This window comes from Tachysurus vachellii, chromosome 4 (assembly GCF_030014155.1).
Source record: "Tachysurus vachellii isolate PV-2020 chromosome 4, HZAU_Pvac_v1, whole genome shotgun sequence".
Taxonomy (NCBI): Eukaryota; Metazoa; Chordata; class Actinopteri; order Siluriformes; family Bagridae; genus Tachysurus; species Tachysurus vachellii.
This window is the reverse complement of record NC_083463.1, coordinates 22,156,180-22,184,078: the sequence shown is the minus strand read 5'-3', so window position 1 is coordinate 22,184,078 and position 27,899 is coordinate 22,156,180. Positions and strand designations below refer to the sequence as shown.

General features: G+C 46.7%; 1 protein-coding gene across 2 annotated transcripts in view; it reads left to right on the top strand.

The window, feature by feature from the left end:
- Positions 1–4,323: 4,323 nt before the first annotated feature.
- rybpb (RING1 and YY1 binding protein b) overlaps positions 4,324–27,899 on the top strand; it is a 29,875-nt gene continuing 6,299 nt past the window's right edge. Inside the window, exons 1-2 of one of the 2 annotated variants that reach the window (XM_060868370.1) lie at positions 4,324–4,602; positions 5,313–5,438. In XM_060868370.1, coding sequence (XP_060724353.1) covers positions 4,577–4,602; positions 5,313–5,438 — 152 coding nt within the window. In that variant the 5' untranslated portion in view covers positions 4,324–4,576. The remainder of the gene's footprint in view (positions 4,603–5,312; positions 5,439–27,899) is intronic. The other variant, XM_060868371.1, reaches the window with a different exon arrangement.

Genomic DNA, 27,899 nt, shown 5'->3' with positions numbered 1-27,899 from the left:
AAACAACTCTCTTCTCCGCATGTACACGACTCATCAATTATTTTGGCGCATGTCCGAGTCAAACTGTTCTGATTTGTTTTTATGATCACATGGATGATTAACAGATATGTAGGGAGTTGGTTTATTAAGTAAGGAACATGCATATAAGACACTGGCAAATAGCAGGTGAAGCTGCACACCTTACAGTAACTGGAGCGTGTTGTTGTCTTCTTTTTTTTTTTTTTTTTTTTTTTTACAGTAAATGGGACAAGTGAAAAAAGGAAAGAAAATCTAAAGGTAAATGATCCGGGTAATGGTGGAAAAGCTCTTGACCTTTGCACCAGTAAAAGAGCTTACTGTTAGTGTTTTGAGTTTGCTTCCTCTGTTCTGTCTTCCTCCTCCACAGCAACATGTAAAAAAAGAAAAGAAAACGATGTTCCTTTTGATAAAAGGGTCCTCTGAATGAATAAATAATGAAAATAAATAGCTACCGTTTAAGGAGGATATATCAATGAACATAAGAGGAACAAGAAACCAAGCCACATGTCACTGAGAGGCCCACACTATTCAAGTTCCTCTGGTATAGTATCAATTTCAGACACTTACAAGGTATTTCCTGTGGGTCCAAAATTAATAGCAGAAAGACCCTTTTTCCAAACATGTGGAGTTATATGGATCGTTGTCTGTTGAATCCACACTGTATTTTATCTTCCTAAGAGCCCCTCGGCTAATAGCTGTAAAAAAAAGAGGCCTTAATCGTCAGTGAATCACAGTATTGTGTATTTATATGTTGTTGCTTTTTTTCCCTACACTTTTCACCCTTTTTTCTCCCAGAAACATGCAAATTATTTTTATAGTCAAGTTTAATTGTAGCCTTTTAAATGTTTTTTTTTTTTTTTTTCGTATAATGTAATTATTACATAATAAAGTTTTCCCACTTTTGGGTATAATTCTATATGTTTTACTGACACAATGGCATGTTTGATGCACACCTCTAGGGTTGGAGGTTTCATTTCACCCGCTGTTTTGTGTACTTCCTTGATTTCCTCTCAGTTCTCTGGTTTCCTCCTACAGTCAAAAGACATGCCTTACAGGCTAATTTACATCTAAAAATTGCCTGAAGTGTGTGAGCGTGTGTGTGATTGTTTTCTAAAAGTTGTTGGTACTCCGTCCAGGGTGTCCCCTGCTTTGTGCCTCGAGTCCCCTGGGACAGACTCCAGGCTCTCCTTGACCCTGTGTAGGGTAAATGTACAGAAAACGGATGGACGAGTGGCTGTATACTGCATATTCCCTGTGAAACTTGTCTAGAAAAAGTCTGTAGTCTTTTGTCATTTAAGAGGGATTATTTCTGAACTGTATGATATTCTATGTATTTTAAATTGTTTGTATCTGTCACAGTAGATACGTTTGTTTTCTTTAGCCTCAGTAGCAAATCCTCGTGTATATATATTTTATACAACATAAACGGTGATTCATGACATTGACTTTAGCATCCAACTGAGAAAACAGGCAAATTATAGTCTGACATTGCAGTAAGCAAACTAGGCACACATATCTAGTTTAAGTAAATGACACTGTTTTAAATAAAGCTAATGTGAAAGCAAGAAGATGTGACTTTAGGCAATTTATTGATCAACAGTATTGCAGTATTTAATGAACCCAATTAAACTGTGGGCTGCTGCTATTAGTTGACTTCCTGTGCTTACAACATAGAGCCAAAGGTTTGTGGACACCTTCCCATCACTCCCATATGTGGTTTTTTGTACAACTTATTCCAGACCTTGACCCTTTTTTGCTGTTATATTAACCTTCACTCTTGTGGGAAGGATTTCTAGATTGCTGTAGGATTTGTGACATTCAACCATCAGTGAGGTCGGGCACTGATTCTATGTAATAAGTCTTCCAGTTCATCATAAAGGCATTCGGTGAGGTCGAGGTCAGGGCTCTGTGCAGGCCACGTCTTTATTGCGCTCGCTTTGTGCACAGGTGCATTGTCATGCTGGATTATGTTTAGATGTCCTAGTTCCAGTTAAAGGAAATTGTAATCCTACAGCATGCAAAACGTTTTATCCATGAACGGTATGGTCAGGTGTCCACAAACCTCTGACCAGATACAGTATTACAATCCACAGTATGGCAACACATGCTGTAAAATATCATTTGTGCACACACTGTATTCATTATTCCCAGACTGGACTTTTCAGATGCATCCACCACAAGCATTTACAGGCGTGTAATTGAAGCACAATCTGAAACTGATGATAGACCAGTTACTTAAGATAGTAAGCCAGCAAAAAAAAATTTCAGCTCAAAACTGAACCAATTCAAGATGCACAAGATGGAAAATCTGTGTCTTTTCTATTGTATTGTTAACAACATATTTGTCTATTCAACATGTCAATGGATCCCCTGGGCCTCCTCCTGGGACCACAGCCCCCTCCCCAATTACCCTCTGTTGACATCAGTGGCTATGGAAAAAAAGATTTGAGGCTTTCTTCATTTTCTTGCATACACAAAAATGCACAGAGCTTAAGTTCAAGAATTTTAATCATATTATCCCGTGTAGTCTGTAATTATGACCACAGCTAAAATAGACTTCTAATGCAATTGAGTCTTTTATTTAATTTTTTATTTTTATTTTGCATCTTGGCTGTTCTCAAGCCAAGATGCCATTTTCTCATTATGGTACAAACTTAAAAGCATTTCTTTAAAGATGCTTTGTGGTGATTTCTGCTGTTAAAGTTGTTAAACAATTGTGGAGGGGAAAAGGGAAATAGATTGAGCTGAAGACACTGTTTCCTTTTGCTGCACATGGCCACAGTCAGCAGGTTCTCTGCATATTGAGTCTCATGTTGGATCAAGCATGAAGAACAAAGGCAGCATCTGGGTTTGATGTGGGAAGAAGTCTTCTTGATTTCTTCTTTGTGCTCGTGCAGTTTTTGATTGCCAGAATCATCTGAAACATTGCTTCTAATTTGCCCAACGCCCACGTGTATCACGTTTTAAAAGGAATGGAGATAAGGAAATTGGTAGCAGCAGTTTATCTGCAGGTATTTTACAGTCAGGATTTTTACTTAAACGATCATTAGTCTTATTTAACGTAACTTCATTTAATTTAACATCAAAGGTTCCTTTAGTAAAGTAAATGATGATCTAATATGTCCATATTTGTCACGTAAGTCACTTCTCACCAGCGCTTACCATGAGTTAAATAAATGACATGATTGGCAGCTTGTGCATACTATAGCATTTCATTTATCACTTACAAGGTCTGACAAAGACAAGGGCAAATCAGATGATAATGACCCAGTGGTACATCCTCTTGTAAGAGAGACAGGGTGTGCATAATGACTTGTGAGTGACCAAATCCTGACTAGTGAGACTAATGAATCACACTTCGTATCCCCCGCAGAGTGCCCCTTGTCTCTGACATCGGGACGCTTGTCAGAGTCGTATGCTCTTGTCCCCGTGCGGCCTTGCTCCGGAGTGAATCAACAAGTGAGAGGCTGAGCTACTGAAAAACATTAATGACACAAATGTGGTCAGCATTAGCCCTGGGCACCTACTGCCATGCACACATTAACACATTTGATTCTATCCATCAGCTAATTGTTCATTATCTGTGAGACAGAGCACAGAAGTGTGAAACTGAAATTCTTCTAAACTACCACTACAGGGGGTGAAGTTTACAGGGGTTCAGGGGTTCTGAGCCTGAGCTTCAGGTTAACTGTTATCATCCCACGAAAACAAGCATGTAGATTATAGAATTCTGATAAGTCGGCCTTGGATGTGAACATGTGCTGATCGAGATGGCCCGGCATCCTACCGATGATGTATTCCCATCCTAGTCCCGATGTCTGACTGTCCGTCTGTCTCTCTCTCTGTCTCTGTGTCTGTCTGTCTCTCTCTGTCTGGATACGCTTTGGATCCACATCACCAGCGACCAGGTGAACGGCTGCTTGACCAGTGCGCGTTGGCTGACCCACATCACCGTATCTTCACCTTTCTGGATCATTACATCATCTGCATCTTTGCTCCTATGAGCTGTTTCTCATTCTCAACCCTAAAGCCACACCTTGCTCTAGTATTTAGAGGTGCATTACACGCAAACCTTGACAAGCTCGATCGGGTACATTACTGAGCTTTACTAAGGTCTCACAAGTGGTTAGAAGATGAACAATAGAAAAAAAGTGGCACAAGTTGGACACATTTTCTCGTCTGTCTCCGACCTGAACTCGTCTCGAGCTCGTTTAAAGCCCTTCCCCGTGCTGCACGAACACCAGGCGAGACTCTTAACTCGTCTAGTCAGCCTCACACGGACAGACGAAGAGAAAAGACATGAGCGCTGATACATTTTACTCGATCTATTTTCGATTTCCTAGCGAGACTTTAAAGCGAAGGCGGCGCTGATTGGGCAGCGCGGAGTCACGCGGTGTTGCACTCGCTTTGCCTCGCGCCCGTCCGTGAACGCGACTCTGCCTGCCTGCGCGCGCTAGCGGCGGTTCGAGCTCCGTGGATCCTCCTTTACAATTATTCTTAATTGCTCGAACCTTCTTTAAATCCTTTTTTTCTTTTCTTGAGACGTTTCTCCCCCATCATGGGCGACAAAAAGAGCCCTATCAGGTAAGGAAACGCCACCGTTTGGACGCTGGAGAGCTTGAGGGTTGTTCGGCTGCGTTTCCGTGCCGTTTTTCGGGCTTTTCAGACGCTTTTTTTTTTCGCCTCAAGGAGTGTTTCTGTTTTTTTCCCCCCTTCTTCCCCTATCCGTGTGCTTAGAGCGAGAGCAGTGCAGCTATGGCGGCTTCTCTTCTCTACCCTACTGACTCGAGCAGCTAGTCAGTCACAGACAAAGGGAGATTTACAGCAGGATACACCGGGCCTCGGCGACTAAAATGTATATTAACTGACACTTTAAGCTGTGCTGAATTTCTTGGTCGGAAAGGAGATTTTTGACGTCTAGTTTAACCCCCGATATCGTTAGCCTGGTCGCGCTAACGCTGGGTTACAGCCGGACGGTTGGTGTGTTTAGGCGAGTGACTGTTGGCTCCACAGGAGAGAGAGAGAGAGAGAGAGAGAGAGAGAGAGAGAGAGAGAAAGAGAAACTGCGCTAGTTAGCAAGCTAGTTATTAGCTTCTCTAGTCCGGATTTCAACCAGTGTCGAGTTTGACATTTTGTCACTTTACGTTACTGTAGGACTTGTTTTTGTTGTTGTTGTTTTTAATTTTTTACTCTATTAATATCACGCGTTCGGACACATTTTCTGTCGGTTGGTGTAAGACAAGTGAAGTTATTGAAGCCTTATTGAAATGTTTCCGTCTTGTTTTCCCCCTCAGGCCAAAAAGACAAGCCAAGCCGGCGGCGGATGACGGCTACTGGGACTGTAGTGTTTGTACGTTCAGGAACAGCGCCGAAGCGTTTAAATGCAGCATCTGCGATGTACGGAAGGGAACATCCACAAGGTAGGGCTTTACTCCCCCCCACACGCCCTCACTCCTAATGCAAGCCTGCTGCTGCTGTCACCAGCAACTTCTTACTGCCTTGTTGGGAATGAACCATGCTCCTTTTGTTTGTTTGTTTGTTTGTTTGTTTTTTATTTTAAATTTGGTGAACAGTGAGCTGAAGTGCATGTGGTGTAAAGTTGCACATCTTTCCATGTGTTGAAGGAATCCAAACCTCCAGGCAAAAGGAGAACTGTCTGACTGTGTGTCTGACTGTGTGTCTGACTGTGTGTCTGACTGTGTGTCTGACTGTGTGTCTGACTGTCTGACTGACTGTCTGACTGACTGTCTGACTGACTGTCTGTCTGACTGTGTGTCTGACTGTCTGACTGACTGTCTGACTGACTGTCTGTCTGTCTGACTGTCTGTCTGACTGTCTGTCTGACTGTCTGTCTGACTGTCTGTGTCTGACTGTCTGTGTCTGACTGTCTGTGTCTGACTATCCGTCTGACTATCCGTCTGTCTGTGTCTGACTATCCGTCTGTCTGTGTCTGACTATCCGTCTGTCTGTGTCTGACTATCCGTCTGTCTGTGTCTGACTATCCGTCTGTCTGTGTCTGACTATCCGTCTGTCTGTGTCTGACTATCCGTCTGTCTGTGTCTGACTATCCGTCTGTCTGTGTCTGACTATCCGTCTGTCTGTGTCTGACTATCCGTCTGTCTGTGTCTGACTATCCGTCTGTCTGTGTCTGACTATCCGTCTGTCTGTGTCTGACTATCCGTCTGTCTGTCTCTCTCTGTTTTTGACTGTCTGTCTGTGTCTGTCTGTCTGTCTGTCTGTCCGTCCGTCCATTTCTTTGTCTCTGTCTGTCTCGCTGTATGTCTGTCTGTCTCTTACTCTCACTCTCACTCTCTCATACACGCACACACTCCCCATCCTCAATCCAGCTGCAGTTTTGGTTTTGTCTTCTTCAGTGATTTGCAGTTCTCACAGCCAAAATCCGTAACTCTGCTGTTTACACCGTGATCACAGAATATGTGCATAGATTCTCCAGATGTTGTCATATAAGGTGTTTGGGTTGTCAGGTGTTTATTATACCCTGCTTTTCTCACTGACAGGTGGAAAGTGAGAGAGTAGTCTGTGCTCAATAAATATTCTTGTCTGGTCGAATACTGCTGTTAGGGAGTGTATTAACTGTTAGGAAATCGTGTGGTTCTCAGTCGCTTCCTCTCCTGTAAGTGATGCATATTTGTCAGTGATGATAAAGTGCTTCTCTGGTAAAACTCCTGTGTGACACCCAAGTGTGAAACCTGCCTGTATCTGTTATTAACTTGAAGCAGAGAAGCCTAATGGCAGCTGACGTTTCTCTGTGGCTGTGAAAGTTTTCCTAAATTACCGCTAAATACCGAACTGCCAAGGATCAGCGCGTGCTTTGTCAGAGCTGTTTGATTTTGTGTACTGTTTCGAGACTAGCGGGTGACGTTAGTTGGATGTTTTTCGTGAAACCCAGTCATCGTGTTGTTCTTATAAACCGTATAAGCCCTGCCAGTGCTTTACAGTTTACATGATGTGTGAGTGTGAAGCCGCCAACACTTCTCATCAGCTGATTGATGTTGTGTCTACAGCTATGAGTAATGTGTGGCCCAGGTCAGGAATCCCCATGCTCTAACCTTTTCATTTGTGGTTTTACACTCAGCGCAGAACTGACATTTTGGGGAAAGTTTGTATGTGTGCGTATACCTTTTAGAAGGGGAACACAGATGTCCTGCAACGTAAGTGTTGATAACAATAACATCTTCCTTCCAGATTTGAACGAAGCGTTACAAAACAGAGTGATTTGCAGGAAGTAGATGAGTAGGATTTATGGTAATGGAAGAAAGTAATACCACGCACGTCAAAACACCAATCTGTCTCTCGCCAGCAGCTGCCAAGCCGCTGTCAGTCTGGTGAATAAGAACATGAAATGTTAGAAAAGACGCGCAGCCTTGTTTGAGCAGAGACGTTAGCCTTTGATGGACACGATCATTTGCTGATGTAAGAAATCTGGCTCTCGGATTAATGAGCCCTAATTAGCCACCTTGTGCTTGTTGTGATGTAATCCAGCAGCGTATCGGTGAGCGTGGCTTGCGCGTGCTGCAAAATGACACACACTTGCTCTTGTCTGCGATTTATCTTCTGCTCTCCTCGCCTTTTATCTACGTTTCCCTCTCTGAATGGGCCTTTGTGTAGCTATAACACATTTCATTTGCCAATTATTTCACCTTTTGATGGTGTCGAGTTCAAAGAACACAGCCAGCCCTCAGCTGATAGGGCTTTCATTTGTGGTCTTTTACTTTAGGCGTTATTTACTAAAGATGGCTCCAAATATTGAGGCTTTTTTGTAACATGTCTTGATGTTTTTGTTAAAATTCTTAGCAGGTAAAGTGCTTTTTGTTTAGCTTTCCCTGTTCCCAACTCTCATACAGAGATGATCACAGCGATTATCGATAGCTGTTGAAATGTACAGCACTTGTAAAAGATTACACCGCAATGCATTTTCATTTATTTGATGCTTTTCGAGCAACTCTAAGCTGACTTAGAGGTTTGGGTGACATTTAATGATGGACTTTAAAAAAAAAAAAAATGATCCGGGGAATAAAATGAGCATAATTAGTATGAATAAAAAGGCTGCGTAAAATTCAACGTTCTTTCAAATGGTAATAACACGGCTGTGTCCCCAGTAGCAGACTGCACACTACGAGCACGGTGACTTCAGCGCTTCTGTGCCTTTCAGCAGCCGCTGCACATCAGAGGCTGTCACTCTACGTTAACATTAGCCGAGGTCATCCAGGGTCATGGGTCACAGAACTATGCTGTGCTGATGATCTCTCAAAGGTGGCATAAGCTACGTTACTATGGAATACAATTGAGCACATTGGGATTTTTTTATTAAAATTATAGTTGCATTCAATAAAGTTCATCATGAACCAGTGTATTATTCATTTATCATGTGCCAATTCTTTTCCTCCATACTTTTATCCATTCCACCACGTTCAGCCACGTGTCCACTTCCACATTTACTTGTGCAATGTTTTCTAATCTCCTCACAGCTTGTGTGATTACACGAGGGCCATGCGAGACCGCATCCAGGTTGGATCAGAGACTTTTCATTTTCATAACGATAAGCACAAACTCAAACGGGAAGCATATTATTCTACGTTGTAGCTTGTATGCAGTTTAGTGCTTTATTGATGCCACAGGATTACTAGCAGATGATCTCTGCTTTGTATAAGTGGTTGTCTGCGCAAACTCGGGTAATGTGGCGCAGGTACCTAACTAAAAGCGTACACATACATGAACACATGCGTTGCCCTGTGTGTATAGAGAGCCTAGTACTTTATTAATGCTGGTTGTTAAGGCTGTGGCTGAAACAAAATAAAAACAGAAACGATGTAGAGTCTAAATGTGTAAAACCATTCCAGGCAGCAGCGTGCACTGAAATATTATCAATAAAGATTAAAAAAAAAAAAAAAAGGCAACAGTACGGGCAGCAACTGCTGACTTTGTTTTCCTGTGCACCAACCTGAGAAGTCCCCCTAACCACCATGTTGTAACATTGCAGTGAAAAGCTCGAGAGCAGTGGCGCAAGAACGCGAAACACCTAGTTTCCGTTTCAACTTTCAAGCTGTCGGTTTCCCCGTACACGTATCAGTGTATCGCAGGTTTCAGGAAGTGTCCATTAGGACCTTCTTCAGTTGATTGTGTGTGATCGGAGGGGAAGTGCCAGGCAGGCTTTTTCCCTTGATCTTCACCGGTGGGTGTACGTTACATCTTCTTCCCCTGCAGATTCCTGCTGGCTGGCCCAGCCTGTTCGGCACGTTAGTGAGTTTTATGTTTGTTTCGTGCTCGAGGGGAGTGTTTGAAGTAACACAGTAGTCGCTCTAAGGTTACGTTTCAGTTTACTTTCTCCTCCCTTAAGACCTTGTACATTCTCATGTAATCTGAAGGTCAGCTTCCTGGTGATAAATGATTGATGTAAACGTGAATAATAATCTGCAGAGGCACAGCTTTTATCTGCGTATCCGTTCAACACAGCAAAATCCTTCCCATTGGTTTCTAACCAGTGGGCTCTCCTTCGGTTTCCTTTTTAAGCTTCCACACACACAGACACACACACACACACACACGCACTATACAAGCATGTCGTTTGAATCAGTCTTTGAGGACTGTGATGTGTTAAGCTACAGCGCACAATCAAACAGAAGTCTGAAATTGCCGTTTGTGGGCGACCTGCTTCATGTGTCAAGCCAACCAGATGGAATATTAAGTGTCTAATAGCGGACGAATTTGATGCAGGCTGCTCAGTTGAAGTGAAGGGTTCGTTTATAATTTGATGGGAAATTAAGGCATTAAGTGCTTAATTCCGGATCGAGTATGCTAATACTGTCTTTAAACACTACCTGCTCATGCAGGCAGTAAGGTGACGGGCACAGATGGTGTGTGTGTGTGTGTCTGTGTGTGTTTGATATAAAATGGATGAAGAGATGTGTGTAATTCAGGGATTTTCCTCATTCTGACTTAAATTGACAGAATGGAGTTGTAGAAGCAGTGTGTGCTACATTTTGTGTCTGCGCCCCTCATCCCCTGCATCATTAGTCTGCCCTGATGTGCTAATTGAGGGATTTAATTTGTTAACGAGATGTGAAGATTTCTGCAAGTGTGTGTGAGCACTACAACCTTTCAGACTGTTCAAATCGCTGTACTGCACTGCACCGCACATCTCTTATCAGTCTGACGCAGTCTGTTGTTTTGTGGACGCAACACCATGCTCGCTACACGAGCGATCGCAGACACGGCTCACAAACACTACAACAACCTGTCACCTGCAGAGATCCCTGCTGAAGCGTGCCTCACCTCATCCCCCCCCAAATCCCACTTTCTTACAAAAATAAACACACAAGATGTCTGTCATGTGACTTGCTGTGGCTGTGCTGGTTGTTTCTACACAATTTTGTATCGAATGGAGAAAAAAAGAGACAAATAAGAGAAAATGTGGTGGCATAAATAAGAATTGGCTTTCATGTCAAACCCCAGAATTAGTCTGTCACTGGGGAATTGGGGTTGACTTCGTGTAGTGCTTATTGAGCTTTCATCGGTTTCTTATTATTAATAAACATAAAAGATTAGAGAACTGATTCGATTTGACCACTGGCTACCATATAGCAGCAATATAGTAAACCTAATGTGTTTTTAATATTTTTTAATTTTGAATATTTAATATTGAATTTTTGTTTTCTTTTTAAACATATGGCAAAAGCATGCGCTTTAGTCGTCAGTACAGGTGGGAGTCTTGAGTGTGGGTTTTTGTTGAGTGTGAAACTCGATGAGCAGTGGGAGAGATTGTTGGCTAAGGGACCCGGCAAACGAGTTGGAGCCTCTCTAAACTGCCCTGTGAATCGGAACACTGAGAGCGAACCAGATGACAAGGCACGGGGGAGAAGAGAAGGAAAGAGGAGAGGGACAAGGGGAGAGAGAAAGAGGGGGAGAGTGTGTGGAGCGAGCGAGCGAGTGAGTGAGTGAGTGAGTTGGACCATGCTGTGAGTGTGAGGGGAGCGGCAGTTTGATGGACAGCAGTGCAGGGATGTGCTCACTCAGCCAAGAGGCTCCCAGAGGGAAGGCAGAATGGAGCACATCATTACGCAGCGAGGGAAGTGCCGGGCTTGCCCCTCTCTCACTCTCTCTCTGTCTCTCATTCCCTCACATTTATTCCCCTATGCACCACTGCCACAGTACTTCAGTCATTCAGTGGACCAGGGGGCGGGTGTTTATCCGGTGAAACCACAACATGCCGTGATCGAGGTTAAATCATGTAAGTGAAACCACACACAAACAGTAGTTTTATGCTCGGGTTTGTCTGTCAGTTGCTTTGAAGACAACTTAATCTTTGGTAACGGGACGTGCCGTGTTGAGTCCTTTACATCAGCCAGTTTAACAATAATATGAACTTTTTCGATTCGGTCATGATTTGTTGCTGTTTACAGTCACACAAAAGTCTTAGCATCTCATGCGGTCTAAATATCTGTAGGCGAGGTTTCATGAAGTCGACTTTCATTCATGTTATGATCTGTTTAAGACACTGTATCAAAGTCCTCATTCAGTTTTGTACTATGTACCACTATATTTACTATACGGCTAATCCGTTTGTTTTGGGTTTTTGCTTCGATGTGTATGTAAATTCATCACAGGTCTTGACCCATGAAATTGCTGGTTTGCGCTCGGTAGAATTTCTGTCCGTCATTTAATATATAACCCTGATACAGCAGTTTTTGCCAACACATTCCTGCTGGAGCGCCATGTGTGATAAAACTCCCCACTCAGTCAACTCGCTTCAGGCTATAATCCTTGTTTGGTGTCACCAGTAAGAGGATTAGCACTATTGTCTTATTATAAGCTGACATCTTTTTGTGGCGTGCTGCTAATACTCTTAAAGGGCTCGTATAATGGAGACCCGAATTTTCCTTGGTTTTCTGAAATAAAAAGCGCTCGGTGTAGCTGAAACATTGTGAACTTATCACTCACGCCGCAGTTTGTAACGTTTACTTCTGGAAACGTAGTTGTTTGTTTTGGATCTAGTGTCTCTTCGACATTGCAAGACGGTTGAAATGTCCGACCCGTTCACCTTGTAGCGCGTCAGCCTCGCCCGTATGCTTTACCGCTGGACATACATGTCTAGTTGCATCATGCCGTTAACTTTGAGCTGTCAGAAGAATACATAGAAAAATGTACTGCTCTGAAACGCCGTACTCTAATCTCTGGTAAGTCCTCTGTTTTAGTTTCATTATCTGACTCACAACACACAAGGCTGTGTTTGAACAGATGCCATTATTTATCTCCAACAGTTTCCTAGACATTTCTACACGTTTTACAGGCAGGTGCACGGTGTGCCTCGTTTCACAAGCAAGGCAAATATAATACAAAAAATCCAACAAAAGGAGTTTTAGTGGCAAAAACACCTCGTACATCTTATCCTTGTGAAATTCTGGCACTTACTTTACTGACACAATGTAATATTAAATGTCCCCTCCTTGATAAGTAATTTTTTTCCTCCCATCTTTTTCAAAAATGTTTGTCTTGTCTTACCTGTGATTCTGTTTTTTCTTCTTTTTTTTTTTTAATCTCAAAAAAAAAAAAAAAGAAATAAACCAGCACAGAGTATCCTGGCATTCTTAAATGCAAGTCACACAAGCTCTTTTGAGTGGTTTTCTGTTGGAGCCGTGTACATGAAGCGCTGCTTTATTGCATTTCTCCTCATTAGTTTTGCAGACCGGTCTGGTCTAGACATAAATTTCCAGTGAAATGTTGTCTCTGCTTAGCAGCCTGCCGTATTGCCCACAGCCTGCTTAAGCCAATTCAGACCAGGTTCTGTTTACACAAGACGGGAGAAAGAGAAGGAGAAACGAGTGTGCAAGGCAGTTGTAGTCCATAGCAGATGCAAGTGCAAGAATAAGAAAAGGAAAACGTGCAGGCAAGTAGCACACGTGGCACGTCAATGGACGTGACAGGCTTTGCAGACGAACTGAGCTAAGTGTTTAGCACTGCCACACCACCTATCTGTCAGTCTCAAAGAAGACAGGCGGCATGTGGCACGAAAGGTCGGCCGGGGGAGGAAACCCTCTATTATGGACAGATGATGCAGTCAGCTTTCTGCCTCTGGAGACAGAGCACTTACTGTCACTGAAGCATTGACTTACTTGGCACAAGCTTCATCATGTTTTTGTTTTTTTCCTCTCCTCGTCTTCTTGTCTGTTTTAATTCTTGGCATTCTACAGTTGTTTCTATATTTTTGCAGCGCTGTCCTTATCTGTAGGGTTTCTTCTCATGAACTAAGGAGTGAAAATAATAATTTGTAACTTATTTTTGATGGCTTTTCCTTACAGCAGCAACACTGACAAAAACTGTGTGGCACTGTGTGGGACTGTGACTGTGGTGCTGTGTGTGAGACTGGCACTGTGTGTGTGTGTGAGACTGTGGCGCTGTGTGTGTGAGACTGTGGCGCTGTGTGTGTGTGAGACTGTGGCGCTGTGTGTGTGTGAGACTGTGGCGCTGTGTGTGAGACTGTGGCGCTGTGTGTGTGTGTGGCTGTGTGTGTGTGTGGCTGTGTGTGTGTGTGGCTGTGTGTGTGTGTGGCTGTGTGTGTGTGTGGCTGTGTGTGTGTGTGGCTGTGTGTGTGTGTGGCTGTGTGTGTGTGTGGCTGTGTGTGTGGCTGTGTGTGTGTGTGGCTGTGTGTGGCTGTGTGTGTGTGTGCGGCAGTGTGCGGCTGTGTGTGTCTGTGGCTGTGTGTGTGTGTGTGGCGCTGTGGGTGTGACTGTGGCGCTGTGGGTGTGACTGTGGCTGTGTGTGTGTGGCTGTGTGGCTGTGTGGCTGTGTGTGGCTGTGTGGCTGTGTGTGTGGCTGTGTGTGTGGCGCTGTGTGTGTGTGTGTGTGGCGCTGTGTGTGTGTGTGTGGCGCTGTGTGTGTGTGTGTGGCGCTGTGTGTGTGTGTGTGTGGCGCTGTGTGTGTGTGTGTGTGTGGCGCTGTGTGTGTGTGTGTGTGGCGCTGTGTGTGTGTGTGTGTGGCGCTGTGTGTGTGTGTGTGTGGCGCTGTGTGTGTGTGTGTGTGTGGCGCTGTGTGTGTGTGTGTGTGTGTGGCGCTGTGTGTGTGTGTGGCGCTGTGTGTGTGTGTGGCGCTGTGTGTGTGTGTGTGTGTGTGTGTGTGGCGCTGTGTGTGTGTGTGGCGCTGTGTGTGTGTGTGGCGCTGTGTGTGTGTGTGGCGCTGTGTGTGTGTGTGTGTCGCTGTGTGTGTGTGTGGCGCTGTGTGTGTGTGTGTGTGTGTGTGTGTGTGTGTGTGTGTGTGTGTGTGTGTGGCGCTGTGTGTGTGTGTGTGTGTGTGTGTGGCGCTGTGTGTGTGTGTGTGTGTGTGTGTGTGGCGCTGTGTGTGTGTGTGGCGCTGTGTGTGTGTGTGGCGCTGTGTGTGTGTGTGTGTGTGTGTGTGTGTGTGGCGCTGTGTGTGTGTGTGGCGCTGTGTGTGTGTGTGTGTGTGTGTGGCGCTGTGTGTGTGTGTGTGGCGCTGTGTGTGTGTGGCGCTGTGTGTGTGTGTGGCGCTGTGTGTGTGTGTGTGTGGCGCTGTGTGTGTGTGTGTGGCGCTGTGTGTGTGTGTGTGGCGCTGTGTGTGTGTGTGTGGCGCTGTGTGTGTGTGTGTGGCGCTGTGTGTGTGTGTGTGGCGCTGTGTGTGTGTGTGGCGCTGTGTGTGTGTGGGGCGCTGTGTGTGTGTGTGTGGCGCTGTGTGTGTGTGTGGCGCTGTGTGTGTGTGTGTGGCGCTGTGTGTGTGTGTGGCGCTGTGTGTGTGTGTGTGGCGCTGTGTGTGTGTGTGGCGCTGTGTGTGTGTGTGTGGCGCTGTGTGTGTGTGTGGCGCTGTGTGTGTGTGTGGCGCTGTGTGTGTGTGTGGCGCTGTGTGTGTGTGTGGCGCTGTGTGTGTGTGTGGCGCTGTGTGTGTGTGTGGCGCTGTGTGTGTGTGTGGCGCTGTGTGTGTGTGTGGCGCTGTGTGTGTGTGTGGCGCTGTGTGTGTGTGTGGCGCTGTGTGTGTGTGTGTGGCGCTGTGGGTGTGGCGGTGGCGCTGTGGGTGTGGCGCGGTGGCGGTGTGGCGGTGGCGGTGGCGCTGTGGGTGTGACGGTGGCGCTGTGGGTGTGACTGTGACTGTGGCGCTGGGTGTGGGTGTGTGTGTGTGACTGTGGGTGTGGGTGTGTGTGTGACTGTGGGTGTGTGTGTGACTGTGGGTGTGTGTGTGACTGTGGGTGTGACTGTGGGTGTGGGTGTGACTGTGGGTGTGACTGTGGCGCTGGGTGTGGGTGTGACGGTGGCGCTGGGTGTGGGTGTGACTGTGGCGCTGGGTGTGGGTGTGACTGTGGCGCTGTGTGGGTGTGTGTGACTGTGGCGCTGTGTGGGTGTGTGTGACTGTGGCGCTGTGTGGGTGTGTGTGACTGTGGCGCTGTGTGGGTGTGTGTGACTGTGGCGCTGTGTGGGTGTGTGTGACTGTGGCGCTATGTGGGTGTGTGTGACTGTGGCGCTGTGTGTGTGACTGTGGCGCTGTGTGTGTGACTGTGGCGCTGTGTGTGTGACTGGCGCTGTGTGTGTGACTGGCGCTGTGGGTGTGGCGCTATGGGTGTGGTGCTGTGGGTGTGGCGGTGGCGCTGTGGCGCTGTGGCGGTGGCGCTGTGGGTGTGACGGTGGCGCTGTGGGTGTGACGGTGGCGCTGTGGGTGTGACGGTGGCGCTGTGGGTGTGACGGTGGCGCTGTGGGTGTGACGGTGGCGCTGTGGGTGTGACTGTGACTGACGGTGGTGCTGTGGGTGTGTGGGTGTGACTGGCGCTGGGTGTGGGTGTGTGTGTGACTGGCGCTGTGTGGGTGTGTGTGACTGGCGCTGTGTGGGTGTGTGTGACTGGCGCTGTGTGGGTGTGTGTGACTGTGGCGCTGTGTGGGTGTGTGTGACTGTGGCGCTGTGTGGGTGTGTGTGACTGTGGCGCTGTGTGGGTGTGTGTGACTGTGGCGCTGTGTGGGTGTGTGTGACTGTGGCGCTGTGTGGGTGTGTGTGGGTGTGTGTGACTGTGGCGCTGTGTGGGTGTGTGTGACTGTGCGTGTGAGACTGTGGCGCTGTGTGTGTGACTGTGCGTGTGAGACTGTGGCGCTGTGCGTGTGAGACTGTGGCGCTGTGCGTGTGAGACTGTGGCGCTGTGTGTGTGTGAGACTGTGGCGCTGTGTGTGTGTGAGACTGTGGCGCTGTGTGTGTGTGAGACTGTGGCGCTGTGTGTGTGTGAGACTGTGGCGCTGTGTGTGTGTGTGTGACTGTGGCGCTGTGTGTGTGTGTGACTGTGGCGCTGTGTGTGTGTGTGACTGTGGCGCTGTGTGTGTGTGTGTGACTGTGGCGCTGTGTGTGTGTGTGTGACTGTGGCGCTGTGTGTGTGTGAGACTGGCGCTGTGTGTGTGTGAGACTGGCGCTGTGTGTGTGTGAGACTGTGGCGCTGTGTGTGTGTGAGACTGTGGCGCTGTGTGTGTGTGAGACTGTGGCGCTGTGTGTGTGTGAGACTGGCGCTGTGTGTGTGTGTGTGTGTGTGTGACTGTGGCGCTGTGTGTGTGTGTGACTGTGGCGCTGTGTGTGTGTGTGACTGTGGCGCTGTGTGTGTGTGTGACTGTGGCGCTGTGTGTGTGTGAGACTGTGGCGCTGTGTGTGTGACTGTGGCGCTGTGTGTGTGACGGTGGCGCTGTGTGTGACGGTGGAGCTGTGTGTGACGGTGGCGCTGTGTGTGTGCGTGTGTGACGGTGGCGCTGTGTGTGTGCGTGTGAGACTGTGGCACTGTGTGTGTGTGTGTGTGTGGCGCTGTGTGTGTGTGTGACTGTGGCACTGTGTGTGTGACTGTGGCGCTGTGTGTGTGACTGTGGCGCTGTGTGTGTGACTGGCGCTGTGTGTGTGTGTGTGTGACTGGCGCTGTGTGTGTGTGTGTGACTGGCGCTGTGTGTGTGTGTGTGTGTGTGTGACTGTGGCGCTGTGTGTGACTGGCGTTGTGTGTGTGTGTGTGACTGTGGCGCTGTGTGTGTGTGTGTGTGTGTGTGTGTGTGTGTGACTGGCGCTGTGTGTGTGTGTGTGTGTGTGTGTGTGTGTGACTGGCGCTGTGAGTGTGTGTGTGACTGCCGCTGTGTGTGTGTGTGTGGCGCTGTGTGTGACTGGCGCTGTGTGTGTGTGACTGGCGCTGTGTGTGTGTGTGTGTGTGACTGTGGTGCTGTGTGTGCGTGTGTGTGCCTGGCGCTGTGTGTGTGTGTGTGTGACTGTCGCGCTGTGTGTGTGTGTGTGACTGTGGCGCTGTGTGTGTGACTGTGGCGCTGTGTGTGTGACTGTGGCGCTGTGTGTGTGACTGTGGCGCTGTGTGTGTGACTGTGGCGCTGTGTGTGTGACTGTGGCGCTGTGTGGGTGTGTGTGACTGTGGCGCTGTGTGGGTGTGTGTGACTGTGGCGCTGTGTGGGTGTGTGTGACTGTGGCGCTGTGTGGGTGTGTGTGACTGTGGCGCTGTGTGGGTGTGTGTGACTGTGGCGCTGTGTGGGTGTGTGTGACTGTGGCGCTGTGTGGGTGTTTGTGACTGTGGCGCTGTGTGTGTATGTGTGACTGTGGCGCTGTATGTGTGACTGTGGCGCTGTATGTGTGACTGTGGCGCTGTGTGTGTGTGTGTGTGTGACTGGCGCTGTGTGTGTGTGTGTGTGTGTGTGACTGGCGCTGTGTGTGTGTGTGTGACTGCCGCTGTGTGTGTGTGTGTGGCGCTGTGTGTGACTGGCGCTGTGTGTGTGTGACTGTGTGTGTGTGTGTGTGTGACTGTGGCGCTGTGTGTGCGTGTGTGTGCCTGGCGCTCTGTGTGTGTGTGTGTGTGACTGTCGCGCTGTGCGTGTGTGTGTGTGTGACTGTGGCGCTGTGTGTGTGACTGTGGCGCTGTGTGTGTGACTGTGGCGCTGTGTGTGTGACTGTGGCGCTGTGTGTGTGACTGTGGCGCTGTGTGTGTGACTGTGGCGCTGTGTGTGTTTGTGACTGTGGCGCTGTGTGGGTGTGTGTGACTGTGGCGCTGTGTGGGTGTGTGTGACTGTGGCGCTGTGTGGGTGTGTGTGACTGGCGCTGTGTGTGTGTTTGTGACTGTGGCGCTGTATGTGTGACTGTGGCGCTGTGTGTGTGTGACTGTGGCACTGTGTGTGTGTGTGTGTGACTGTGGCGCTGTGTGTGTGTGACTGTGGCGCTGTGTGTGTGTGACTGTGGCGCTGTGTGTGTGTGACTGTGGCGCTGTGTGTGTGTGACTGTGGCGCTGTGTGTGTGTGACTGTGGCGCTGTGTGTGTGTGACTGTGGCGCTGTGTGTGTGTGACTGTGGCGCTGTGTGTGTGTGACTGTGGCGCTGTGTGTGTGTGACTGTGGCGCTGTGTGTGTGTGACTGTGGCGCTGTGTGTGTGTGACTGTGGCGCTGTGTGTGTGTGACTGTGGCGCTGTGTGTGTGTGACTGTGGCGCTGTGTGTGTGTGACTGTGGCGCTGTGTGTGGCGCTGTGTGTGTGTGTGTGTGTGTGGCGCTGTGTGTGTGTGGTGCTGTGTGTGTGTGTGTGTGTGTGTGTGGCGCTGTGTGTGTGTGTGTGGCGCTGTGTGTGTGTGTGTGTGGCGCTGTGTGTGTGTGTGTGTGTGGCGCTGTGTGTGTGTGTGTGTGTGGCGCTGTGTGTGTGTGTGTGTGTGTGGCGGTGTGTGTGTGTGTGTGTGTGGCGCTGTGTGTGTGTGTGTGTGTGTGGCGCTGTGTGTGTGTGTGTGTGTGTGGCGCTGTGTGTGTGTGTGTGTGTGTGGCGCTGTGTGTGTGTGGCGCTGTGTGTGTGTGGCGCTGTGTGTGTGTGGCGCTGTGTGTGTGTGTGGCGCTGTGTGTGTGTGTGGCGCTGTGTGTGTGTGTGGCGCTGTGTGTGTGTGTGGCGCTGTGTGTGTGTGTGTGTGGCGCTGTGTGTGTGTGTGTGTGGCGCTGTGTGTGTGTGTGTGTGTGGCGCTGTGTGTGTGTGGCGCTGTGTGTGTGTGTGTGGCGCTGTGTGTGTGTGTGTGTGGCGCTGTGTGTGTGTGCGCGCTGTGTGTGTGTGTGGCGCGCTGTGTGTGTGTGTGCGCTGTGTGGCGCTGTGTGTGTGTGTGTGTGTGGGGCGCTGTGTGTGTGTGTGTGGCGCTGTGTGTGTGTGTGTGGCGCTGTGTGTGTGTGTGGTGCTGTGTGTGTGTGTGTGTGTGTGTGTGGCGCTGTGTGTGTGTGTGTGTGGCGCTGTGTGTGTGTGTGTGTGGCGCTGTGTGTGTGTGTGTGGCGCTGTGTGTGGCGCTGTGTGTGTGTGTGTGTGTGTGTGGCGCTGTGTGTGTGTGTGGCGCTGTGTGTGTGTGTGGCGCTGTGTGTGTGTGTGGCGCTGTGTGTGTGTGTGGCGCTGTGTGTGTGTGTGGCGCTGTGTGTGTGTGTGTGTGTGGCGCTGTGTGTGTGTGTGTGTGGCGCTGTGTGTGTGTGTGTGTGTGTGGCGCTGTGTGTGTGTGTGTGTGTGGCGCTGTGTGTGTGTGTGTGGCGCTGTGTGTGTGTGTGTGTGTGGCGCTGTGTGTGTGTGTGTGTGGCGCTGTGTGTGTGTGTGTGTGTGTGTGTGGCGCTGTGTGTGTGTGTGTGTGGCGCTGTGTGTGTGTGTGTGTGGCGCTGTGTGTGTGTGTGTGTGGCGCTGTGTGTGTGTGTGGCGCTGTGTGTGTGTGTGTGGCGCTGTGTGTGTGTGTGTGGCGCTCTGTGTGTGTGTGTGTGTGGCGCTGTGTGTGTGTGTGTGTGTGTGTGTGGCGCTGTGTGTGTGTGTGTGGCGCTGTGTGTGTGTGTGTGTGTGTGTGTGTGTGTGTGGCGCTGTGTGTGTGTGTGGGAGGGCTGTGTGTGTGTGTGGGGGGGGGCTGTGTGTGTGTGTGTGGGGCTGTGTGTGTGGGGCTGTGTGTGTGTGTGTGTGGGGCTGTGTGTGTGGGGCTGTGTGTGTGTGGGGCTGTGTGTGTGTGGGGCTGTCTCCCCGGGTGTGGCGTCATGCTGTAGACAGCAGCATTCCTCTCGCTCTGTAATGGTCAGGTGTGTGTCCAAGCCCGGTGTCACTGTGGAAGAGCTGACTGTTATAGGAGAGCAGGTGGGGTTCAGTAACATGTCGGCCTCGTAAAGCGATTGTTGTTTTCCGAAGAGTTAAACACTGGTTAGTTATTTGACTTTCCTCTCAAGACACCAGTATAACCGTCTCTAATGTTTCGCCGTTCGTCTCAAACTAAAGTACTAAAGCGATTCAGAGAAATCACAAGCACTGTTGATGTGAATGATCCTATTCGGGTGCATAAGTGCAGTGCTCAAACACATCGTCCCTTTCACCAGAGCACACTTTAGAAGATCCTTTCTGTGTATTTCACACCGATAACTCTTATGTGCCGGCAGTCTCAGTGTATGAGGAGCAACGGTCAGACTTTACTATAAACTAAAGGAAAACAGGCCTAGAAGTAAATATTTTTTTTGTCCATACAGCTGCACAAGAAAAACACACACGGTCTTAAGGACAGAACTGGACATATTACTTCTGACCCAATGGCGATGCATAAAGCTGCTGTGGATTTTTACCCACTATGCTGCTGAAAACTCAGATGAACGGTGCAGAAGTGAACTGTTGGAACCTCAGAGCAGAAGGACTCTTTGGAAACGGAGCTCTTCTGATGAATTGACTGCTGTCGAACACCAGGAATAAATGGTCTTCCTGTTGAAGTCTATAAGACGTTGTGGATTGTCTTCAGTAAGGTGTCAGTGAACGCCAGAGTGCAGTTTCAGTTTTGTTCTCAAAGAAGGGGGATTTAACGCTTTTAAGGAACTGCAGACCTGCGGCACTTTTATTGTCTGAGTATAAAATCCTTTCCAAATGCTTAGTCAAAGTTAAATTATATACTGAATCTTACTGAATGTTACTTAATGTTTGACTTTCTTTCTTTCTCTTCCCTTTACTTCCTTCCTGTTTTTTTGTTTATTATATTTACATATTTTCACTTGCACTTGGATGTTTAGTCTCTCTCTCTCTCTCTCTCTCTCTCTCTCTCTCTCTCTCTCTCTCTGAACTTTCTTTATTAGATTAGATGTATAAATATACACTTTTTAAAAATCGCTGCATTGCTGATAGTAACTGGGTGTCAGTTTTCCCGCTCAGCTTTCTGTTTCCATGGGAATCGGAGGAGAGCTCGACACCTGACCACCAACCAGTGCTTAGAAGTAGTCACTTTCTGCGGCAAGCTAAAAAAAGGAAAGGAAGTATCCTGCCTTCCATTCTGCAATCTGTTGCTTTATATATTTTAAAATCAAGTCTAAATCCACAAAAAATTATTCTCCTGAAAATGTCACAGTACAGATCTGACATCATCCGGTCCCCTGTTTTTACTGATCCAGGATGGTGTTAGTCTGGAGCATTGGTGTCTTCCTGTTTCTTTTTGTGTCTGTCACATGCTATGTCTCTGTCACACTCGGTCACTAAACAGACACAGCAATTGAGGGTTAAGTGCCTTGCTCAGGGGCCCTGCAGTGTCAGTTTCATGGACCTGGGATTAGAACTCACAACCTTCTGAATGGTAGTCCATCTGTATCTGTATCTCTCGGTCTCTGTCAGTTTGTGTCTCTCTGTTGTCTCACTTCTACAATCTGAGCTCACTTGTTTTTTGTTCCTTGTGAGTTGGAGTCCTGGAACTGACAATAGCGCTCCAATCGAAACTTACTCTAAATACCTGCATTTGTTTGTGCATTTCTGTGTTAAATCTTAACTTTGTTGAAATTCATTAAACTTCTGGTGTTCCATCTGCAGAAATCCTATAGGCCTCCCAAGCATGAAATGATCTAGGTGACAGTTTAAGTGTATGCACATTTTGCTGCAACAATTCCTAGCGCATATGCAGGAGTAAGAACAACTGCTGGAAATCTAACTACATCTTAGTAGTTTTGGTGTGTTTTAGCTCCCATTAAAGAGGAGAGAGAGAGAGAGAGTGGTGCATGCCTGAGCTTCCTCTTACTAATCATTCAAGCACAGCTAAGTTCTAAACAGTTTGAGGCTAAAGAGCATTTAAAGTGTCACCACAGATCACTGGCAACAGGTAATTGCTATTGATTTGAATTATGTTTATCTACTGGTCACATACTTGAACTGCAGCGTTTGAGTATATGAAGTGTCTGAACGGGAGGCGTTAGTGCCTTATGCACTCAATAAGTGCAAACTAGCCAGGAAAAATAGTTACCAGTGACGTGACTTGCAGTGTTCCAGCAGACTGTCCCCTGTTATGTGCTATAAAGTGCTGAATATAACTGAATGGTGCTGCACTGTTTACTGTATTCTATATAGTTGCAACCCTAGCAATGAAACCCGCCGGCTAATTCACATCTAAGCATTTCCCGGGGACGACTGCTGCTTGTTTCAGGCTGAGTTGCTGTCTTTCTGCCCCCTCCTCCTCCTCACCTCTTTCTGCTCTCTTTCTTTCCCTCCGCCTCTCACTGACACAGTGCTGCCTAGTTGGAAAATAAGGCATGTTGTTTTTTGAACAGATTTTCTTTGAACAGATCAGATAATAAATCATTTTTGAACAAGGTGAAATGTACTTAGGTGGTCATCACTGGGCAGTGTGGTACCAGGCAGTCCCTCTTTAAGTTTCACATACGTAAGGGAAACACTGCTCGTCTGTCTTTTTTGCTTTTCCTCTATGAATTGTCAGTCTGTTCTTCATCCAGTCTGTATTTGCAATCTCTCAACAATTCTTGAGAAGAAGAATCAGAGTTCATCCGAAGCATGGGGGAGGTGAATGTTTGATGTCTAAAGTCCAGTGTCTGGAACCCAGGCGTTCTCTGAGGGTTTGCGTGCTCCATCTCGGCTTTGGTGAGCAGGCGCCGTGCCACTAATCGTTTAGTGGAATGGCTTATGGGAGCTGAATCCCAGAGCTTGTTTAACACTCACCGAAAACCAGCGGTGCCATCATCTCCCCCCCTTCTGCTGAGGGCTTAATATGCCTGTAGTAGAGGATCAGGCCTGTCTGCTAACTGTTATGCTGATGACTGCATGTAAATGTTTCTGCATATGTATGAAATTGTCTGCCATGGCCATGATGTGAGACGCTCTAATGGCGAAGAGGTTTCAGCTTGAGTTTTAACAGAGATTTTACATTTTTTTTGGAAATGCAGAGCAAAGGACCAAAACATCTTCGGCTGCATTGTGGAGGGAACGGTATGCACAGTCATTACTTTCTCTCTCTACCGCCACCCCCCCTCTCTCTCTCTGAGCATCCAAGAGATTTCTTCTCATGGGGTTGAGTAATGGAATCCTTATGGCATGTGAAACACATGGACTCTGCAGGGAGAATTAGTAGTAGTAGATGGAGCTTGGGTTACTATTGTCCACTCGAGCACGAGTATTTACATTCTTGTAGATCAGCTCTGCGCCACTGGTGTCAGTACAATTATTTGTCTCTTTGACACCTCTACCATCTGTTAGTACACTACAGGCCACTGCAGTCTAAGAGGCTACTGCTGGTAATCCTGTGTCTCTGCACTGCTCTTGCATTTGAAGAGCTGATTTAATTGAGGACTTTTCTATTGCCGCTCTTCAGTCAAGTACTCTTATTCCGCCACCCCATTGTAGGTGAAGTTTCATTTCTCGCTGTCTGTAACCTGGCTCTCGAATGTCACCTTAAGCTCAGTGTACATTAATCTCAACAAAACATGTTCTAGGCACTGTTTATCTAAAAGGTGGTTGTAGGCATATACCGTGAGGGAATGTGCTACTGCTGGCTTCACTGTAATTCAAAGACCAATTTTTTTATCTTTTTAAATGGGTGTGATGCTGATTTGAGGTCTGTGTAGCTTTCTTGTTGTTTGCTGCTGTCAGACTGGTCTTTGCATATACTTTGTCAATGACAGTAGTTTTATAGCATCTGGCCCACTTTGCAGAGGATTGAAGGGGTGGTTGAGAGGGGGAACTGTCACTCACTGTCTAAGAACATGGTGGAAGCTGTCTGTTACTAGCCTGTCTCGTCTGAAGAGGTTGGCAATCACTGATCTCGTACTTCTACGTTGGTGGTGAGGTTTGCCTGAGCTCCTGAGTGGTGGCTGGTTTGTTTCCATCTCCACACGAAAATTATTTTGGTTTCACCCACAACCGCTTTGGGGGTGTGCAGTTTGCAGTACTGGATGACATTCTATGAAGAAACATTATACCCGTTATATTGGACACAGATCTAATTCCACAAGTTGTTTGCATTTGGTAATCCGATCAGCTCCATAGAGAGATGTCTCGGTTTGTGAACAGAGCGCAGTTCTGCTGTTGGTCATGTGCTGGCCGGTAAATAATGCATTGTGCGGTTTTTGCCTTGTCGTGGCAGGTTTAACAGTAGTCCTGACATGCCAGTGAGCATTCATGGCTGAATTACAGCTGGCACTGAATCACGGCTTAACCGCCTGGCCTATTTCTGCTCCTCTGATCTACGCATGATACAAATCTCACCGCTTGGCAGCAGAACCTGAGCGAGAGGGAGGGTTTGAGCAAATCAATCATGGCCATGTCCACCTCCAGCACTGCTCCCGGCCTAACCTCAGGTGGGAAGCGGTTACGGATGCTCATTAGAGGTAGACTCAGCCGAGCAGGCATTTAGCAAGGCCTCAGCGCATGCTTCTGACAAATCCCTCAGCTGATTCAGAGCAAATACCTCTAGGCTCTCCTATAGTGGTTAGACTGAATTATACCTCTTACCACTTAACCTTTTTGTCTATTTATTTTTACTTTTATATTGTAGTTGTTTAAAAGCACTGCTTTTTTCATTAAGTATGTAACTAATTGCTGAAAATTTGTTTAGCTTCACCTTTGAGAATTCCCATGAATGAAATTAATTGCATTTAATTTAGGGAATTATTATATCGGTAAAACAATTAAAATTAATTCTCAATGTTCTTGGATGCATGATTTTTAAAGGGAATACCGACATTCCTGTTACAGATGTTCCTGCACTATTACCCCCCTTCTTTTTTGTGGTTGGCATTTTTCCCAGCAGTTCTGTAATTCCCATAGCTCAGATTCATCTGGATTGCTCAGAGATGGGTATTGATTATGATGTTGTGTTGGTCCCTTTAACATGATTCCCTATTATGAGGAGATTGATTGTCTTGTGATTGGCTAGTCCCTGTGGGACAGAAACCTGCAACCTCTCTGTCACGGGGCAAAAAGAGACATCTTTGGGATGCTCAGACACTTCAGGGAGATGATTTACTCCACAGGGCAGCTGGTTAGTCTGCGGTGTTGTCCATCCGCAATTGATGAGCCGATCAATAAAAAATATCATTATAATGTCAGCAAGGAAAGTTCTACTCTGAGTACCTGATTTTACAAGCACACACATTTATTTTATTATTTGTGTAAGTACGTTTGGTCTTTAGTAGCACTGTTATGCATAAATGCCAGATTTATTTTAACAAAAGCTATATTTCTCTTCAAAACAAGTCTTGCACTTTTTTAGTAAAACAATTGTCAGTGTATAACACAGAAATGTGCAGACACAGCAACAATCATATTCTTAAAAGTACAGTCTGCTCAGGGGAAATCCTCATCGACTATGTGTTTGTCTGAGGTATAATATTTTTTATATTATTATTATAGATTATAGACATGTCTTTAGACAATGCACTCCTTGCCAAGCAGTGTGTTGTACCTAAGTAACGTGGTGTCATGCCAGGAAACAAGCCACGGTGAGCAATGCTTTGTAGTTTTGAGCTGTGTTTTAGTCATGTTTGATCCTGTTCGTGTTTTGGCTGAAGTTATTTACAAGTGTGTGTATGTGTGTGTGCCAGCTCGCACTCGGAAACTGTGCGCTGTTTAACGAGACTGAGAAGTTTAGCACGTTGTTACTTCCGCCTAAGCCCTACTGCAGCAGCTATTTCAAATCATTTGCAAATGGGGTGTTAACGTTAGTAGACCGATTAAGGAAGGATAAGACTTGCAGAAACTGTACAGTCTGCTAACACATTTGTTGTTAATTAGATGTAATGGGGTGTAATTAGATGTAATGGTATGATGTCATTTAATGCCTTTCTTTAATTAAACCATTAAAATGATCTATTTTTTTTCTTCGATTATTAAGTTCTATAGTTTACAGAATATTTGTATAACCAAATAAGCTGATATTTGCAGCCCTGCTTTTATAAGTGAACAAGACCCAACTTGTTTCTCACTCTGAACTGTGAACTGCTTAAATGATTTAAAAGATGGCCTTCAACAAGTTAGCAGATGGAAGATAATGAAGGCAGGTTGCCATGTCAAAATGTTTAGACAGCGTTAACGGTGCTAGTGGGCTCTCCGGCTCTCTTCCCCCATTTCCGCCCATCTTCAGTCTTGTTCCTTTGTTACCCCCAGCTGCTGCCAGATGTCTGCCATTATAGTCAAGGAGCATGAGCTGGCCTGGGCTGTGTTCAGTTCTGCCTCAGATCTCAACCACAGCCCCTCGGCTTTTAATTAACTCAACCATGCCCCAAGAAGAGGGACGAGAGGAAGCTTGCAGCACACTGCTGCTGACTCTTTGTTGGTTTTTTTATTGGCGGGAGAGGCGTATTTGCACAAAAAAAGGAATAGCCAAAAGGCTTTCACCATGTCATTGTAAAACAAGGAGTGGTTGTAATCAGATCGGTCCACCTGTGGTGGCGCTTGGCCCCACGTACCAGCAGGACAGATTGCGAAGGTCTATGCAGTCCTCTTATTTCTGAATGAGGCCAAACCCCCAAGCCATAATTAGATTAGTGCCTGTCATTGTCCCACACCTGTGATCCTCACACTCATTTGTTAAGAGAGTGGAGTAATGGGATTAGGCTTGTAACAGGCACACAGCTGGAACACAGCACAGCACGGCCCATAATAACAGCGAGCCTGCATAGGCACAGAAAATGAATCTTTCTGTAGATCTCAGAGCATGGATGTCCATAGGATGAAATAATTTTGTATTAACCTGTTTAGCTGCCTTTCTGTGTCCGTTACCAGTCGTAGTCTCTTTCCGCCACATTGGTTGAGATTCATCTGTAACACAACAGACCAATTTATTGTGCCACATTCGTGGTCTGTCTCATGCTTGTCTTTCATCAGTTTGTCAAGCTTTCTTTTCATGCAATGATTTAATCCACAACCATTTTTGCCAACACGTGACCCAGTCTTTCCATCGTTTATGTGCTCCAAGTGATTTTATCAATTTCACATAAACTCCTCTCCATCTTTCTCTTAGTTGTTGATTGTGATTATAAAGAACACAATGCCATGATTTTGTGAAGTGTTTGCAGCTCTCTGAAGAACAACTCACTCTGTGGTTGTGTTTAACCCAGTAGCACATACAAAATGGAAATCAGAATTTATACTACTTACATTCAGGGAAGGTGTTTTGAAAGGTTGTTTAACACGTTTAACCAAATGTGGGCCATAATATAGTTTATAGATTAAGACTTGGATGTCATAATGACCGCAATGACCGGTCCTCAGTTTATTAAGGCACTTATGTGCACTTTCATGTGTACAGATTCATGTGGCAGGAGTGCAATGCATAATCTTGCAGCTATGTTGATGCAGATTCAGACAGATAATGTTCACAGCAACCATTAGAATGGGCGAAAATGTTTACTTATGAACTTATTTTTGAGTTTTGCTTTATGACCGGTTTGATTTGGTTTGTTTTCTAAATGGTGCGATTAAAAAAAAAAAAAAAACAGTTCTCTGGACAGAAGTGATTTGTTGATGAGAGAGGTCCAGACTGACAAAGAATACAGTATCTCTCTAGCATCAATCTATGGACCCAACCTGCTCTGTGTCAACAGTTCGTGGCTGTTGGAGGTGTTGTAAGTCTATGGTGAATGTTTTTTGGCAGACTTTAGGCCGTTAAAACCAGTCAGTCTTCGCTATA